This window comes from Lissotriton vulgaris, chromosome 7 (assembly GCF_964263255.1).
Source record: "Lissotriton vulgaris chromosome 7, aLisVul1.2, whole genome shotgun sequence".
Taxonomy (NCBI): Eukaryota; Metazoa; Chordata; class Amphibia; order Caudata; family Salamandridae; genus Lissotriton; species Lissotriton vulgaris.
In genome coordinates this window covers 502,363,313-502,381,160 of record NC_141695.1, presented here as the reverse complement: position 1 = coordinate 502,381,160, position 17,848 = coordinate 502,363,313, and the positions used below count along the sequence as shown (strand labels likewise).

The window sequence follows — 17,848 nt, the reverse complement described above, 5'->3', positions numbered from 1 at the left end:
CCCACTTTCTTATAGTAATGATGAGCAAGATTAGTGTAGGCTATTTAGCGATAATGCTGTCCAGCCATGTTCATGACTGTACCCAAATAAGCATTCACCATCATAATACAAAGACATTGGACTCATAAACAAAGTAAAGGATGAGCCCTGACTCTGAGGATCTTTTATTGACACTATAATTTACAGATGGGGAAATCATATTAAACTTAGGGGCTGCAAGATACCTGTGCTGGATAGTCAAAGAGCCACTGCTCTCTTGGCTTCTCTTCATAGGCCGTAACAGCTTCAGTCATCTCGTGTCTGACTGTTGCCCTCATTGCATCCAGTACCCGGTTCAGCCACGTCTCAACCTGGAAGAAACAATTTCAAGTTGCATGTAAATTACAGCAGAGTGTTACAATTATCAACAGACCTGATAACTAGACGTAATGCAAGTTTTTAAAAGTGTATAATACCTAAAATAGGAATACAATATAATGTACTTCACAAAGCCACACTTACAACCATTACGAAAATGTAAGAATATCTGCTGTGAAAAGTTTAAATTAAGCTTTCTCAAATTGATGTTGTAGTAACAGTCTACTATATGTTTAGCTAATATTTTTAACTCTGAATAACTGTGTGCCAATCGACTCTCATTGTTATTAAATTGTAGCTGGAGACCAATATAATTAAGAGATGAATGTGAGCATTTTGGGACCCATCAGATGTGAGGACATGGTAACCCAGTTACAGAGAGTAAAAGCAAGCACACATCCAGCTTTAAATGCAAAACAAATGTATTACGTTATTAAAAATAGAATTTTACAATGCAAACGGACATACATGTGTACTACTTGGAAAAATCCCACATCTCGATTTTATTAGAACATTACAATGTTAAGAGCTGCACTGAAGACAAAAGAGCGTTAGAGAGTCAATTAGGGTTGGTATATATCTTCTGATCCAGCATTTCAATACTTGTGGTCTGTCTCTCCCTGCTTCATTCAGGGCGTTCTACCCTCAGTGAGCAGAATGTTTAATACTATTATAGCCGTTCTGTCTCAAACTACAATGGGCATTAAAGGCGTGTCCGCGGTTAAAGCCCCTTACTCTGCTTGGGTTGAGAACTAGAGTAAAAGGCATATAACAATGTAGTCCTCAGGACCGGGCTGCAACGTTAAGCTTTATTGCCCACACATAGGGCAATAATGACTGTTTATTGCCTTCTCTTATAATAATGGGCCCAAACAGCAGGTGAGGAACATAATGACGAGAAGATAATTAAAAGTCTGTATCGACCTACAGGCAAGGGTAATACGTCTATTAACATTCCCCAAATCCCAACAGATCCTCTGCTCAACATTAGGAGCATCTCTTGGATCAGAAGCCGGTCTCACTGCCACTCGGTGCTGGCAGATCCTCTTCCAAATATGCCAGTTCCATTATTCTTTTAAAGCTTTCGCATTTTCATTAGGGCTTGCATTTTCTTTTTGACATGGAAGGTGGGAGCAATCAGAGAAGGCATGCAAATATTGCCATGTCTATGGGGAGGGTGGGAGGTGTTCATGCCTTTATTTAAAAAAGGAGCTACCCTACTTATGAAGGGAAACTGGCTGTCTAAGGAGTGAGAGAAAATGCCCTATTTGCGTGGACACTACCATCTTGCTCTGAATTCTATTGCTGGTTTTTAGACTATGCACTCTAGCCATTTGTGTTGAGCGTCCAGTATTTGTGCTCTGAGCCCTAAAACTTTTAGAAATTGGACAATTTAACTTTGCTATAAGAAAATAGTATATGGTGCAGACAATATACCACAGGCAGGGAAGCTGAAATGTAATATGTGGACTGCAGCACTTATTGTGCCATTCCCTGGTGTGACAAAGGAAAATATGGCTTCAGGACTACAATTGTGATGTATAGTAAGTTGTACTGTATAGTTTGCGGATGAACTTGCTTTAACAATGTCTGGACCTTTACGGGTCATGAACACCATGTCAGTAAATGTAGGTGTTTACTGACACCGAGCCCCTGACCTAGCCCGTTATTATATATACCTCTACTCCAGAAGCAGTTTTTAGGAACAAGGGTCCCTTAGCAAGAATGAAAAAGTAATTACCATGGATACAACTATAAGTTCCATGAATAGTTTAGATAAACGAGCTGAAAATTATCTATTTTCAAAACATATGTTCAACTAAAAGGTTTATGTATGTATGAATTTTCACCGCTGGAGTAATTTTGAGGAACAAAACACGAAAAAGACATATGTAAAATGACAAAACAAAAAAAAACATAAACACATACAGGCAAACAAAAAATTCAAATAGCAACTAACGGTAGTATAAAATACATAGGTCACTTTTGTATGGCAAAAAAACATTACTGCACCCAGAAAAAAAGTGATTTAAACCATAGTATTGACGGGTCAGAAGGTCAGTCGACAGTGTTGTAATCCCATTAGGGATATGGGATCATCATCAGGACTAGGATTCAGTTGCCTGTCCTACTATCAATGATATATAAAAAGAAAAACACCTGTTTTATAACTAAATTGTAATAGCATACAACAGGTCATATGGAAATCGGCCAGCGATTTTTGAAACAATCCATAATGGCATACAACAGGTCTCATAGAATTTGTGACTGTGAAAAATCCCTTGTAAATAAGGATATGAACCACTTAAAAAGAAAAAGAAGGAAGACAAAAGGAAAGAAAAAAGAGTGTGATGGATGAACTGTATTGATTAACTAAACATCAAGATGAGGGGAGTTGCAGGGTGTGTTTTGGATGCAATAGGGATTTACAAACTAGTGAGAAAGACATGCAGATATAAGACAACCAAACGGTCTGTGATGAGACAATTAGTGTTACTAGTTAATACGATCCATGACGTGAGAATGAGTAATTCAATCTACCTGTTTGGCAATGAATATCCAGAGCATGTAAATATCAATAAGGATCAAGACTGTATAGATACTACAGAAGCTGACATTCATTTGTGGAACTGAATATGTGATCCTTCCAAGACTCAAATAATTTGGAACGTGATTCACCCTACTAGTTGAGTGCTGTTGATTACATCCTTCATATCACTATTTTGGTCATTTGCCCTTATGTATGCTCCAGCCCATGCCACTCCACCGCATCAATTTGTACTCTAGTGGTACCAAAGATGTGGTCTGATGTAGCTCCGCGATATACATACATTTCTGAACTATTGTATTTATATATTCTTTTCTGCAGCCTGAATATCAGTAGGGATGTGCGGGTATTCATACTCACTGCTACCAATTGTAAAGTTTCTACATGTAATGTTTTTGGCACACTCCAAAAGGAAAGAAAAGGACTGTTGCTGAAGGACCCTGCTTTTGTTCTACCAGACATCTACCTGTGGGTTTGTTGTGGGTTCAGTGCCACTTCAATCTGTTGTAGGTTAACAGCTCACAGTCAGGAGCGCTCTGACAAAGAAACAGTGACAAATATTTCATAAAACATGACAACCGGGTTTCAACTGTCTGAGTTTTAAAACCTTTTCAGAGATAGAGAATAATATTCTTAGAGTATTTCAGAGTAGAGGTTAGGATCATGTCTATGAAAACAAAAACTGCTAGGTTTCAGGGAATTAAGGGCCAGATGCAAGACCCTTCCAATCTGCGAGTCGCAAATTGCATTGTTTTGCGACTCGCGATTTGCGGCTCGCAAATTGGAATTTACCACAGTGTCTCAGACACTGATTGCGATTCCTAATGGGCTCACAAATTGTCTGCCTCATTGATATTCATGAGGCACGTGCAATTTGCGACCCCATTGGGAATGGCTAGCACTCCCAGGGATGGTAGCCTACTGAGGTCAGCAAACCACCATGTCTGTTACTGCTTTTTAAGTGAAGCAGTTTTTTTTAATGCAGCCCAAAATGGGATGCATTTAAAAAAGAAAAATTAAACGTTACTGTTTCATTTTTAAGAGTATACACAGGCCATCAAATCACTGCCTGCTCTTACAAAAAAATTTCAATCGAGTCACACAGGGGAAGGGGTTCCGTGGGACTCCATCCCATTTGCGAGTGGCTTACCAACCATTTGAAATGGGTGGTAAACTGCCAGTGTTGTGTGGCCACAATTGCAGCCGCAAAACAATCTTACATTGAAGTGCAAGTCCCTATTTAGTAAGTCGGCAATAAGTGACCGACTCGCAAAATAGGGTTTGTAAATAGGGCAGCCCTTTTTTTCAGATGAAAATGGCCCGATTTCCTGACCGGTCACACATCTGGCCCTAAATGCATCGAAAGGGCTGGAAATAAAATGGATACTTGAGTAACCTTTGGAAAGCAATGATGCATACAAATTGGGCTGGTGGAGCACCTAGAACGTTTATAGTTCTTTTTTCTTAGATAGCTTGGCTAGACTGAAGAAAATTGCAGTACTCGTTCTGAACAAGGTTATAAAACACAACTTCTTCTTGTATTGAATGCATTGGATTTAGATGGTAAAAAGCTAATTTGTAACTGACGTTCATGAGGGCCTAGGCTCAACATCCCAATGAAGGCATTTGTACCAGAGTGCAAGGCAGGACTGGCGACCCGGCATTTTGACATTCTACAGGGCTGGGGGATGATTGCGTTGATGGGGACCTGCGTGTGCAAAACGAAATTAATTTTTCATTGTTGATTTCGAAGCCCACGCAGGTCTCCATCTACGAAATTAGCCCCCACCACAGTGACATCAGCCCGTAGCTCTGTAGAATGTATAAATGCCCGGTAGCCAGTCCGGCCCTGCCAGAGTGATCCACTTTTGGAGATTCAGTTAAAGTGTACTTGACTCCAGGACCCTTCAGTAGTCAGCATCTATATGTTAAAATCATTCTGCAGCCCTATGACGTCATTATTAGGCTTGTAAGTGGTCCTTAATGTTACACCTTTTGATTAAGAACTTTCAATACAGTAGGAACTAGCCATAACATTCTCAAGGAAGGAGATACATCTGAGCAGTTGCTAAAGGCCTTTCTAAAGGTTTGGCAACCTTCAGACTAGTATCGACAAGCTTTACCAGCTCTAATAATGTGCCACTACCAAGTCTCACTAACAAATCTCTTTGTGGCAATGGACTCTGATGAAGCATTTGATCATCTGACATGTTAGGCCTAATTTGTTCAATATAAGAGAGAAAGAACTGCTAAAAAGCATACCATGGTTCAATAGGAAAAAAGGAAATTCATTTGGATTACCTACAGAACCCATGTAGGGTCTCTGAGGGTCCCCAGCAGCCTGAGACTAGAAATGACAAAAATAGGTAGCACCTTAACAGATGAAGCCCTGTAAGGGTGCAACTTAAATTGCCCCTATTGCTCGAAGCACAAAAAAGGAAAGGTGACCCAGGAATATGGCTTCACTGCATGAAAAAAGGGTTTCTTGCAGAAGGAGAGCAAAGGAGTTGCCAAACTGACCATTGTGCAAAAAAAGAACAGCCCTGAAAGTTTGATGATGGAGTAGGGGATTGCCACTAGATTACTGCATGGAGTGATATGTGCAATGGGACACTATTAAATTACAGTCTCTAGTTGCCATGGAGGGAGTTATACATGGAATAAAGTACCTCATGCGACGAACTGTAAGGATATTGCAGGTAATCGAGTTGTTTTTGACCATATAGAGGAACAAGGCCAAAAGCTGAGTTCCTTTATAAGGACGTTAAACTTTGAGGTGACTTACAATACGATTATAATGTACATCAGGGTATACTTTATTTTTTTAAATATATGGGCTCACTATCACCCTTCCTATCAATCGCCTAATTCCTTGATGTGTTGCTCTTTCATGAGAATGAGATAGGATGTTGGTAGACAGACTACAATTTGAATCTATAGTGCAGAATTAAACACCAAAAAGCAGATATTTACTGCAAAAAGATACTAAAATCAGAATAATACAAGTCAGAACAATGTAGCTCATGCAGAGAGCTTCGATCTTTTCTAAAATTACCTAAAGTGGAAAAATAAATATGTTGCCATAAATATCTCCGTTCTGGTTATCACTTTTCATCTAGAAAAACAGAGCAGAAAAAGATAAGGCCACATTTTGTTTTCTGTTTTTGAAGTCCGCTTTTCCCCTTGGCTGCTGGCTCTGTCAGCAGGCATTGTGGAGATAATTGCAATAAGTTGTTTCAGTTGAGTGGCTATGCACTTTCTTTATTAGAGCCGACTAGGTGCGTCGAAAGTCGCCTGTAATAAGGAAGCTAGAGACGGGCTTTTATACAGGGATTGCAGATGCCCGTATTTTATATTAACTTTAATATTTATTATTATTATAAACTGCTACACTAAGCATTAAGTTGCTTCACCGCGTTTGCTCATGAGAGAATCTTGATGGAAGGAGGCAGGGAGTGGAGGAAAAAGTATTGTTAAAAAAATTAAGGATGTTTATGCAGGCACAATGCATGTCTGGAGTATTCTCAGTTGCACCGGGTTAAGGTATCATGCCAGGTTTACACAATGTGCTTTCTAAGTGTACTATGTATTGTCATATTCATTTTTATTAATAGTAATAGTAGTATTATTATAATTATCATTTTATCTAAAAATTAGTCTTCGAACACTGAACTTTGTTCAGACATGTAGATCTAAATCGCCACTGTAGTGGGGATCTAAAAAGGTTTACCTGACAGCGCTGGGTTTGTGTTGCTATGATTTCAAGCCATAATTAACTATCTTTCCTGAAGAAGTCGCACGAAGTATTACTTATTGTCTAGTGCTGAGAGGGCCTTCTTAGCAGCTTGGGTACATTGAGGGACATTAAAATAACAGACATCACATTGGTCTAGTCAACAGTCTAAAAATATTCTAAAACATTAATGCAAAAGTATGGTAATGAACTCAGATGCATTTGAAGGTTTAGAAATACTGTACGAAAAAATATATAAACGTGATATAAAAACGATCTCGACACTAAAGCTGTATTATATTATAGCTGGCCAGCAATGAAACCGCAAAACCTCAAAGCGAAAGAAAAGCAGCTTAGCACCCTCTTTTCCGGCAATAAAACGGGCCCTTTCTGTCACTTAATGATGCGTGACCAGTGAGCCAACAAAACAACCCTGTCTGAGACCAACAGCTCTGTCAGCTTTACAAACATTTGGAAACACGGATATTTTCAACTTCTCTGCACGGTTTGTTCAGGCTGCACAAAAGAGTGCCGCGACAAGCCAAATCTCGTTGATCCATTCTTTGTCGCGGTGAGATATCCAAACAGAAGGACAGCATGATCCAGCACACACTTAATTAAGACTACAGGTGTCGGAAATGGCCTTCTCACAATAATTCCCCTCGTTTTTCAAAGATGGTGAAGTTAGCTTGCATAAACACCATATTCTCTCCGCAGTCAGTGTGAAAGGTTTTATGATGTTGCAACCTGTAGTGTCCCACTACAAGGATACACGGACACAGGCTGTTCTATTCTTAACTCTTTATTATATCGTGCCCGTCTCGTTCCCCGTCCCTACACTAACTGGCCCCTTCCTGTCCTGTCCCCACCTCTTCCCCTCTGCCCACCTAGCTCCGCCCACCCCAACTACTGGACTGCCAACTTCGTTACATCTCCCCCTTCTTAACAAAATAACAGTGAAACTGGAAGTTAGTCCATTTCTACAATTAGTCTCTTTGGAGGCTGCACGTGACGTCTGGGTCGAGCCGGTGTGGACACAATGTTCTCTACTACTGGTTCCCGCACCGTTGAGGGTGCAGACTCGGGTGCGCCGGACTCCGGTTTGTCATGATCCTCCGGTGTAGAAACTGTGGGTGGACAATCGTGCTTTCCAGGAGAGCATTTCTTGAAGTGTGATGCATTGCGGGTGACCCGCCGAGTTTCTGATTCAGCGGTCACCATGGTGCCCTTTTGTTGCACAATTGTGAGAGGCTCATCCTTAAAACGACAGTCAGTCTTTTGGTGCTGTTCTTGCTTGACGAATACCTTGTCGCCTTCTTTGAGGGAGGGTGACCTCGCCCTCCTCTTGTGGTCTGCATATTCTTTCATCCTCTCTTTGCGACACTGGTCCGTTGCAGCCATGTCTCTGAGTTGTTGATCCGAGAGGGGTTTCCTCAGGGCTCCTTCCCATGTTGGGATTCGATTTCTCATTGTCCTCCCAAGCATGAGAGTGGCAGGGCATTGCCCTGTCGTGGAGTGAGGGGTGGTTCTGTAGGCACAGAGGACTTCGTTCAGTGCTGACTGTAGGTCTTTCTTCTCGGCCGTGGCTTGTTGGAAGGTTCTCTTGATGGTGGACATGAACCTCTCAACGGTGCCGTTGGCTTGCGGCCAGAGTGGTGTGACCTTGCGGTGCTGGAAGTCCATTTGTTTCGCAAAGTCGCTGAACTCATGCCCGTTAAATGGGGGACCATTGTCCGTTTTGATGATTGTGGGGACACCCCAGGTCGCGAAGACGTCTTCAAGTACCTTGAGGGTACAGGTGGCACTGGTGGATGAGACGAACTGGGCTACTGGAAACCTGGAGTACTCATCCATGATGACGACTAAGTATTTTCCTGATTGTAGGGGCCCATAAAAGTCCATGGCGACTTCCTGCCATACCCCATCGGGTAATGGGGTCATCTGCAGTGGCGCAGGCGGGTTGTTGTGGCTGGTCAGTTGGCAGGGGTGACAGTCTTTCAAAGTGTCCTCGACCATCTGGTCTAGAGCTGGAAACCAAACACGCTCTCTTAGTGCTCTCTTGGTGGATACAACCCCTCGATGACCTTCGTGCGCTAGGTTGACTACTCCTTGTCTCAGAGCGGCTGGGATGACTATTCTGTGGTCTCTCAGAAGGAGGCCGTCTTCAGTCACTGAGAGCTCGTCAGAGACGTGTCGGAAGGCCTGGAGTTCTTTCTTGATTTCGGGATCTTCTTCATCTTCCTGCGGGTGATACCTCCACCTGTTGGACTGTATGCGCTTCAGTACAATCTGTAGGGTGGGGTCTTGGTTGGTTGCTTCCTTGATGGTGGGCATGGGTATGGCTGGTGGGCGAGCATGGCTGGTCACAAAATGAATGTATTCTTCCGCGATGGAAGACGCTGCCTCTGCGGATTCCCGGGGGTGGCGGGACATGTAATCAGCTGGGTTCTCCCCTTTCCCCGGTTTGTGGACAATTGTGAAGGTGTACTCCTGCAGACGGAGACCCCACCGCTCGATCCTGGGGGGCATCTTGCACTTGGGATTGCCATAGATCGTGACGAGCGCTTGGTGGTCGGTTATGAGTGTGAAATGCTTCCCATATATGAAGATGTGGAAGTGCTCGCATGCCCACACAACTGCCAGGCTCTCCTTCTCCGGCTGAGAGTATTTTCTTTCTGGATCAGTGAGGCTCCGACTGGCGTACGCGATGATTCTCCGCTGTTCCGAGTCGTCGTCGTATTGAGCCAGGATTGCTCCCAGGCCCACTGGGCTGGCGTCTACAGTGATCTCAGTTTTTCTCCTGGGATTGAAGTACGAAAGGCAATCAGACGATTCCACGGCGCGTTTGATGTCTCTGAAAGCGCGCTCGCATTCCGGGGTCCAGTCGAACGGCTGGCCAGTTTTTGTGAGGAGCCTCAGTGGATGGCTCACCGTAGCATAGTCACGAATGTAACGAGCGCAGTAGCTCGCCATCCCGAGAAAAGAGCGCAGATCGTTTACATCGGCAGGACTCTTGGTGTTGTTGAGTACGGCTACCTTGTCGGGGTCAGGTTTCATGCCATTGGATGAGAAGATGTGGCCGAAGAATTTCAGGGTTGACTGATGAAATTCGCATTTACTTTTGTTGAGAGTCAAGTTAGCGTCCATTAGAGCATGACAGACACGGTCAAGGGCGATGTCGTGCTCCCGTAGATCCGCGCCGTACACTAGGATGTCATCACTGTAGTTAAGGGAGTTTGGTATGTGGTGGATGATCAGACGAATCGCCTCTTGGAAAATTTCAGCAGCTGAGGAGACACCAAAGCTGAGCCGTTTGTAACGGAAAAGGCCAAGGTGCGTGGCGAAGGTGGTGATGGAACGAGAGCTGTCATCCAATTCGAGCTGGTGGTAGCCCTTGTTAAGGTCCAATTTGGAAAAGACCGTAGCCCCATTGAGTGCCGTAATCATGTCGCTCAAGTGCGGACCGGGGTGCCTCTCCCTTTCGATAGCTGTGTTCGGCAGGCGCATGTCCACACAGAGACGGACTTTGTCGGGGGCCCCTTTTTTGGGGACAATGACCACCGGAGACACCCAGGGAGTGGGCCCCTCGGTGCGTTCGATAATGTCAGCGTCTAAGAGGTCTTGCAGTTCTTGTGCCACTGCAGATTGTAGATGAAAAGGCACTCGTCGCGGATGTTGAGCTACGGGCTTGACTCTTTCATTGATGTGCCTGTGCACTTGCCGGCCCTTCAGTTTGCCCAGGCCCTGGAACAGTGATGGAAATTTCAAGGCATAGTTGGAACTGTCATTTACGTTGAATAGGATGTGCACCAGGCGCAGGCGTTCAGCGGTGGGGAGGCTCAGCAGACAGTCGGCATCAGGTCCTTTGATGACATGGATGACTGCCGGGACAGTGATGTCGCCATGCGTGAGGGTGGTGTCGAACTTGCCTAGGCAAGGGAGTGGCTTCCTTGACATCCAGGTGTACACCCGGACGGGTGCAAAATGCAGGTGAGGCCTGGGAACCATGCGTTCGTGTTCGGCAACTGAGATGTAGTTGAGTGACGCGCCACTGTCCATCACGAATTTGGCCGCATGATTACCCACCATGATGTCGAGCCGTGGGTAGCGTTTGAGCTGGTCGTTGTCGGCGATGTTGATGTACTCCGTAGTGTAGGAAGATCGCCTTGATGAGGAGGATCTGGAGTCTCTTGAAGGAGAGCGACGATCCCATTTGGAGCGCCTGGAGTCGTGGCTGGAGTGAGAAGATGCAGGGGATCGAGCAGGTTCATCTTGAACGGCTCTGACGTGGTACCGTTTGGTTTCAGATCTCGAGGGCCTCTGTTGGCTGGCCCGCCTGTCCTGGTCACCGCGTTTCTCTCTGTGATAATCACTGCACATGGCCTCAAAATGATTGGACCGTCCACATTTTCGGCAGCGTTGGCCCATAGCAGGGCATGAGTCAATGTGAGGGTAGTCGTACCCGCATCTGAAACATCGCCTCGTGCGTTCAGGCCGTCGATCTCTTCTCTCAGGGTCTTTTGTTCTGTGGTCCGGTCGACGTCTGGGTGAGAATCTGGATCTGTGTGACCTGTCACGCGGGTTGCCTCGATATTCCTGTCGTCCATGTCGTCGGTCAGAAACACGGTAGGTATGTTCGCGGCTAGTGGTGGGTTTAATTTCGATGTCCGCCGCGTTCTCTTCGGCCTGGTCATATAGCCGGGAATTTTCTTCAATTTCTGCGAGTTCTTGCGGTTTTCTCAGCAGTCGTCGTCTCAGCGACTCCGAGTGACACCCCGAGATTATTTGGGACTTGATGGCCGCATCGGGCGAGAAATTTGTAAAGTCACAGTATTGGGACTGACGTCGCAGTCGATGAATGAAAGCGTTCAGTGGCTCTTCTTTGTCCTGGCGCTGTTGGTGGAACTTGTGTCGCTCATAATCAACATTCCTTTTATGCAGGAAACGGTTGTTTAGCACGCCCTTCACTTTGGCAAAAGTGTCACCTTCATCAGTTGGGATCTCTCGTACGATCTTGCTGATCTCGCGCCCTCCTAGGTTGCGAAGGGTTATTATTTTATCTTTGTCCGATTCTATTTTGGACCCTTCAAGGTAGTCCTCAAGGTCCTCTAGCCATTCCTGCCACTTTAGGCCCATGCTGCTCCCTGTTGTGACGGTCAATGGCTCCGGTGCTCTCAAATGCGTTCCTCCCTTGACTTCCCTTTGCGCGGGAGGGTTAGACATTCTGACGGTGGATTGACAGTGCTTGTTTGACTTCGATTGCAGTTACTGGCGTTTGTTTCACAATTGCCTGCTACAGCTACCAATGCTTGTTTATTTCTTGCTGTCCAGGTGCACTTGGTGAGATTTGCTGGGCTACCTTGCCCCGATTCGTCAGTTTGCGCTGCCAGTGCTTGTTCCTGTACTTTGCCTGACTCAAAGATGGCCGCCACCCATTCACGTAGGGTCTGTCTTTCAAGCTGCCTGACCTCAAGATGGCCGCCCCCTCTACAGCCCACGAGGTTTTCTCTCTCTCCAGGCACACACACACTCGGTGCTGCTGGACTCACTGTTGTGCTGTGGCGGGTCTCCACTCTTCCGGCGGGGCTTGGGTGAGTTTGGTCCGCTATGCGTGGCTTGCTGGCCTCGCGCGCTGCGTATCAGGCGGCTGGGCTTCACTTCTGCCGGCAGTTGCAGCGCTGGCTTCGGACACTCTGCCACGCGCACTAGGGGCACTTCTCCCGCCCTCGCGGCGCTGCAGGCGTACTGGGGCAGTGTCGGAGTGACCTTCCGACCCTCACTTGGTCTCGATGCACTCCTGGTTTTCGCGCGTCCAGCGCGACCGGCGCTCCGGCGCTTTCACTTGGCGCCTTTTCCTGTGGCGCTTTAGCGCTCTCACTCAGCGCTCCTTCATGTGGCGCTTCGGCGCTTGCACACTTCGCCGCCTTCTTTTCTCGACCCTCTTCCGCTGTCGAGGGGAGATCAGGCCGCTCCTGGGGGGCTCGCTATCGGCGCCGCAGGGTCTCGGCTGCAGCGGAGCTCTGGACGCTCCACGCTGCGGGACGGGGCACTCTCGGGTGGGTTTCTGCTTCATCCCACCCTCGTCGCCAGTTGTAGTGTCCCACTACAAGGATACACGGACACAGGCTGTTCTATTCTTAACTCTTTATTATATCGTGCCCGTCTCGTTCCCCGTCCCTACACTAACTGGCCCCTTCCTGTCCTGTCCCCACCTCTTCCCCTCTGCCCACCTAGCTCCGCCCACCCCAACTACTGGACTGCCAACTTCGTTACACAACCTGTGGTTGTTTTAGGGTTCAACCATGTTTACTTTAGACTGTAATTAAATACACTCACTTCCCTCTAGCAATAAACATGTGGTTGGTGTTCAAGCTGTTGTAAACCTCCATGTCATACGTTCGAAACCTGGCATTTTTTGTACGGTAGTCTCGTACTTGAGTCTAACGGTGTATTTGAAGTGGCAAAAGACACGTCTGCCATGTCTGTACATGCCTGAAACCCTGGCCTGGACTCTGCCCTCCAGGACCGGAGCTTGACAGCCCTGGGAAATGTAAATGCAGACCTTGCTCCAACAAGGATGGAACTTTCAGACAGTTTTGGTATTTCAGCCAACGGCACTAAGCATGATGGGAGCTGTAGGCTAAGCTAGTGCTTGACAACGACAAGTATTGTCGCGTCTGAATTGCTTCCAGCATGCTTAGAACCGTCATCTGTGAAACCAGGAGCATCTGAGGATGACCTCTCTCTTCACAGCGGACTTCTGACCACACTGGTGTACCACTGACACGTGAATAAACAACTAAGCAAAATACTACACGCAGATGACACACGGCAGTTCACCGATATTGGTGCAGTTGCATCAGTCTAATCGGAAGCCAAGGCAACTGACATATCTTCCTAAGATCAACGCGTCCTGCAAAACCCTCTGTTGTGTGCAATAAATAACATTTGTGTGTCATCTACCACTCATCACTGGACAGCAAAAGTATACTGCATGGAAATGCTTTGAATATTCTCAACCACTGTTCATTCCTCTGGGAGCTTCCATTCCAACGTGTCGTACTGCGACGTGGCAGACTCCTTGGCATACGGTTAGTGCTTTTTTGTTATAACTCAGGGAGCGAGAAAAATGGTGTATCTAGCGTCCGTTCAAAGGGACACAGCCGGCCACGGAGGCCAGTACTCTCCCGTTGGCAAGCGCCAAGAGGGTTTCATGGATAGGAAACGCCGCGATTGAACATGCCCAGAGTCATTAGCGGTGGTTCAGACAGGGCCGTTTCTAGGTGTTTTGCCGCCCTAGGCGAGAATTGAAAAATGCCGCCCCCTCCCTTTTTCTACCATCACTCTCTCCCCCGTCATCCAGGCTAGAAGGATAAATGCATTAGATATAAAATAACTTGTATGATATAATCTGCCTACCCTGCTGGCAATACCCTTGGCATGATTTTCTTCTGAGCTGACTATACATCACATAGCAGTCTGTCTTCGTCTCACTGACCGTAAAGCTGTGTTAGTAGCCACTCGCACCTGGTTCAGGTGATTGATTGTGAGAGCCACTGTGGTGCTTGCCAACGTCACTTCTCAGTGCGCCAAGTATCAGAGTCAGCAGAGCTTGGAATGTAGCTCTGTGTGACAAACTGCGAGTGGGGTGATGGTGCCACCAGCAGGGTTTAACGCAGGTAGTGGGTGGCATGCAGGACCAGACTAGGGCACACTGCTCAGTAATACAGCTTGTGGATTATGATGTGACTCGTTTTAGTGGTCCTTGTTGCTCAAATGGGTGTCATTTCTGTAATTTATATATTTTTCTTGTTTTTATTGCTAGACTTTGCTCGTGAATAAGTGTCACTCATATTCATTGAAATGTCACTCATAATTACAATGAATTCAAGAAAATGTCACACATAGCAATCTGAAACCTTGGCATCTATTCCTCCAGCCTCGCTCACATGCAGGGAGATTCCATCACCTCACCTCACTTCAGTCACAGGGCGGAGGGAGGCCTGGACAACATGGGCCCGCCAACGCCCACCCACCACCATCTTATGATCTTTAGCCAGCCTGCCTGGCCTGCTGCAACAAACAGACCCGCCCCGCCCGCACCACCATCCGAACCTCACTCAGACACCCTGCCTTCACCTCGTCCTCACCCCTCACAGTGCTGCTACCCCTACCCACTCTCGCCAGTCCGGCTGCGACCGTGAGTGAGGACGAGCTCCGGAGTCTCGGGTATAATGATTCACTCACAGCAGGCCGCCGCCTCATTTGCATTTAACATTAGCAGGCCTGAGTGAACAACATCATTACATTTTTAGATAGATTGCATGCATTCGATCCATCCGAAATATATATTTATATTTATTTGCGCAGCCAGAGGCCTTCGCTGACTGCGCTGACTCACCGGTGCACAGCACTGCTCAAGTCAGTCACGTACGTCCCCATGGCCACCACGACTGTGCTGTTTGCAGGCAGGCTCGTGGTGCTGGCCTGGAGTGGGTCAGAGACAGTCAGGGATTAGAAGAGGGCCGGGAGTCGGGACCGGACGGACAACAAGACTGTGTGGTACTGATGGCAGCCAGCAGCTGCAGTATTAATTATTTAATTCAGGTGGGCATCAGAGCAACGCGCCAGCCGACTGTGCCGACACACACAGTCCGTCCCCCGCGCGCGCCGAGAGAGATCGATTATGGCACTGGTGCGCTGTGCGCGTCACACTCAGGCGCGGGGTCACCTTCACTGGGCTGCCCTCCCTGGCTGAAGCACTGCTCACCAATTGGCCACAAATTTTGCTCAGGGCCGTCATTGGTAGCGCTATCCAGCGCTTCAAGATTGACAGCCCTGGGGACCCACACTTAGCAGCACAGCACTAGTAGTAGTGTGTCCGTCCCGCTCCACACTCGCCACTACTCTAGGGTGCGCGCCGCCCTCGCCACTAATCTAGGGTGTGCGCTCGGGTCTAAAGTTTAAACTGCGCAAGCAGCACGTGCGCTTGCACAGTCAGTGCACTCCACTGCATGATTTTTTTTTGCCACAGCCCACAACACAATGCCTCACCATTTTTGCCGCCCTAGGCAGCCGCCTAGTCCTGCCTAATGGCAGAAACAGCCCTGGGTCCAGACCATCTCAAGCATTCCATTTTTTATCTTATGGTTTTCCTCCTATTGTAAGGGTCACCTTCAGCCAATTATAACGTTTCAGTGGGGAGCCCATTGGATTCTGAGACTTGTATATTCACTTTTGTCAATATTGGAATGGAACTACAAGTGTGCATGCTGTTGAATTAAGAAAATAAAAGCACACCTTCTTATGGTGACTCTGATAGGCGTGGCCATGTGGAAACTCTGTCACTAAGCATCTTTCAATTGCCTAAATCACATATTGCAACAGATGCGAAAAACAAGGCATCACTGCAGGGAGCCTAACTTTGAGGAGCAGGGTTCAGGGAGCTGAACCCATCAATCTCAATGTCAGTGTCATTGGGCATTCTTCATCAAAATATGAATGTGGGGGATAGGACCTAAACTCTGGAGGCTACCTCAGCTTCAAGGAAGCTTAGCTTGTCTATAACATCCATCCAACAAGTGCTGGGCGTGGGAACGGAGCAGTATAAGGGCCAGCATCTGCCCATCTGGTTCCACAAGATGCTGCCATCTCTGTGCTGTGGGTGCTTCTGAAGCCAGATTGGGAGGGTTTCAGGGTGTGGTTTGTTTTGATGAATTCAGCAAGTTGGACATTGATGGCCATCTCAATTTCTTTGGTCGTAAATGGAAGCAAAGAGATGGATCTGTAATTCTTGAGGTCCATCAGGTTGGCAGGGTATTTTTTCAGCAGGGGTTGATCTGTGCGTGTTTCTAGTCTTCAGGGAAGGTGGCTGATTCGATTTAACAGTTGATGATATGCCAGACTTCGGTGGCGATGGTGGTGCTGGCTCAGTTGAAAATGTGGAGGGAAGCAGGGTTCTGAGTGGGCTCAAGAGTGAATGCTTTTCATGATCCTTAGGGTGTCGTCTGTGGTGAGTGTGGTTCGATTGAGCTGGGTCGGCTGCGATCTGGAGCATTTGGCATGTGATGGATGCGGTGGGGTGGGTTGGTCCCGAGTTGCAAAGATTTTGTATGTATCCATGATATTGTGGTGGAAGAAGGTGGTGAGGTTGTCGCAGAGGTCATGGGAGGGGGGATGTCTGTGGCATCTCTGCTGGATTTGGCAAATTCTTTGATCATGATGAAGAGTTCTTTGCTGTTGTGAGTGTTGACATTGATACGTTCCTGTATGGTAGTTTTCTTTGTGATTCTGATGAGATGGTGGTGTGTGGAAACAGCAGTTTTGAAGGCTGCATGGTCGGTCGAGGTCTTGCTGCTCCTCCACCTTCTACCGAACTGTCTGCAGGTGCACCTGGACTCTTGGAGGGAAGATGGGGTTGAACGTGTGTCCTGCTGAGTGGGTTGGGGAGGTGATCCGTTGTTTGAGTCTTATGGTGCAATGTTTTCCAGTAGGGATGCAGTGTTGTTGTAGTTGAGGTTGCCCAGGTGGAAATTAAGGTTGCTGAGGAGGATGAAGTCCCTTGAGGCGAGAGCATGGTGTTGCAGAGTAGGATCTACGTCTCATAGTAACCCCCACTTTTTGCTGATGTATCACTGTTTTTTACTTAGACTGACTGAGATCCTGCTAACCAGGACCCAAGACAAGCTGCTTTCTCCTCTAAATTGATTGTATGTACTTTAGGTACACTCCAGATTGGATACTGGTGTACCCTTATCAGTCCCTAGCATTTGGTGCACTACGTACCCAGGGCATAAGTACCCCAGAGGCCTCCCAGGGGCTGCAGCTTGTATTATGCTACCCCTGAGAGACCATTCAACCCGACACCACAGGTCTGCTACTGCAGCCTGTGTAAGTTGGTGCATGCACCCCTTACTTAGATATAGGTTCACTATATCTATTGTAAATCAGTGCACATATAAACCTATCAGTCACCCTTATGGAAGGCCTTATCAATCCTGAAGGCAGGGTGCTGGGTTTTATGTTAGAGTGTGCTCCTGCATGAGCAGAGCTCCTCTGCAGCCTTCGGAACCTTTTTTTCGGGGTTGTTTGGGATGCAGTCAACCGTATATATTTACGTGCATTATAAACTTGCGGAAAATGCTAACTTTAAAACGGCTGCTTAGAAACATGCTGTGTTTGGTGTCAAGCACTTTGGAATCATACCTCCA

At 46.8% G+C, this 17,848-nt stretch overlaps 1 protein-coding gene across 1 annotated transcript in view; it reads right to left on the bottom strand.

The window, feature by feature from the left end:
* Positions 1 to 17,848, bottom strand: part of DNAH9 (dynein axonemal heavy chain 9) — a 1,435,662-nt gene that overhangs the window by 980,673 nt on the left and 437,141 nt on the right. Inside the window, exon 24 of the mRNA XM_086930591.1 lies at positions 225 to 350. Within this exon, the coding sequence (XP_086786717.1) occupies positions 225 to 350 (126 nt within the window). The remainder of the gene's footprint in view (positions 1 to 224; positions 351 to 17,848) is intronic.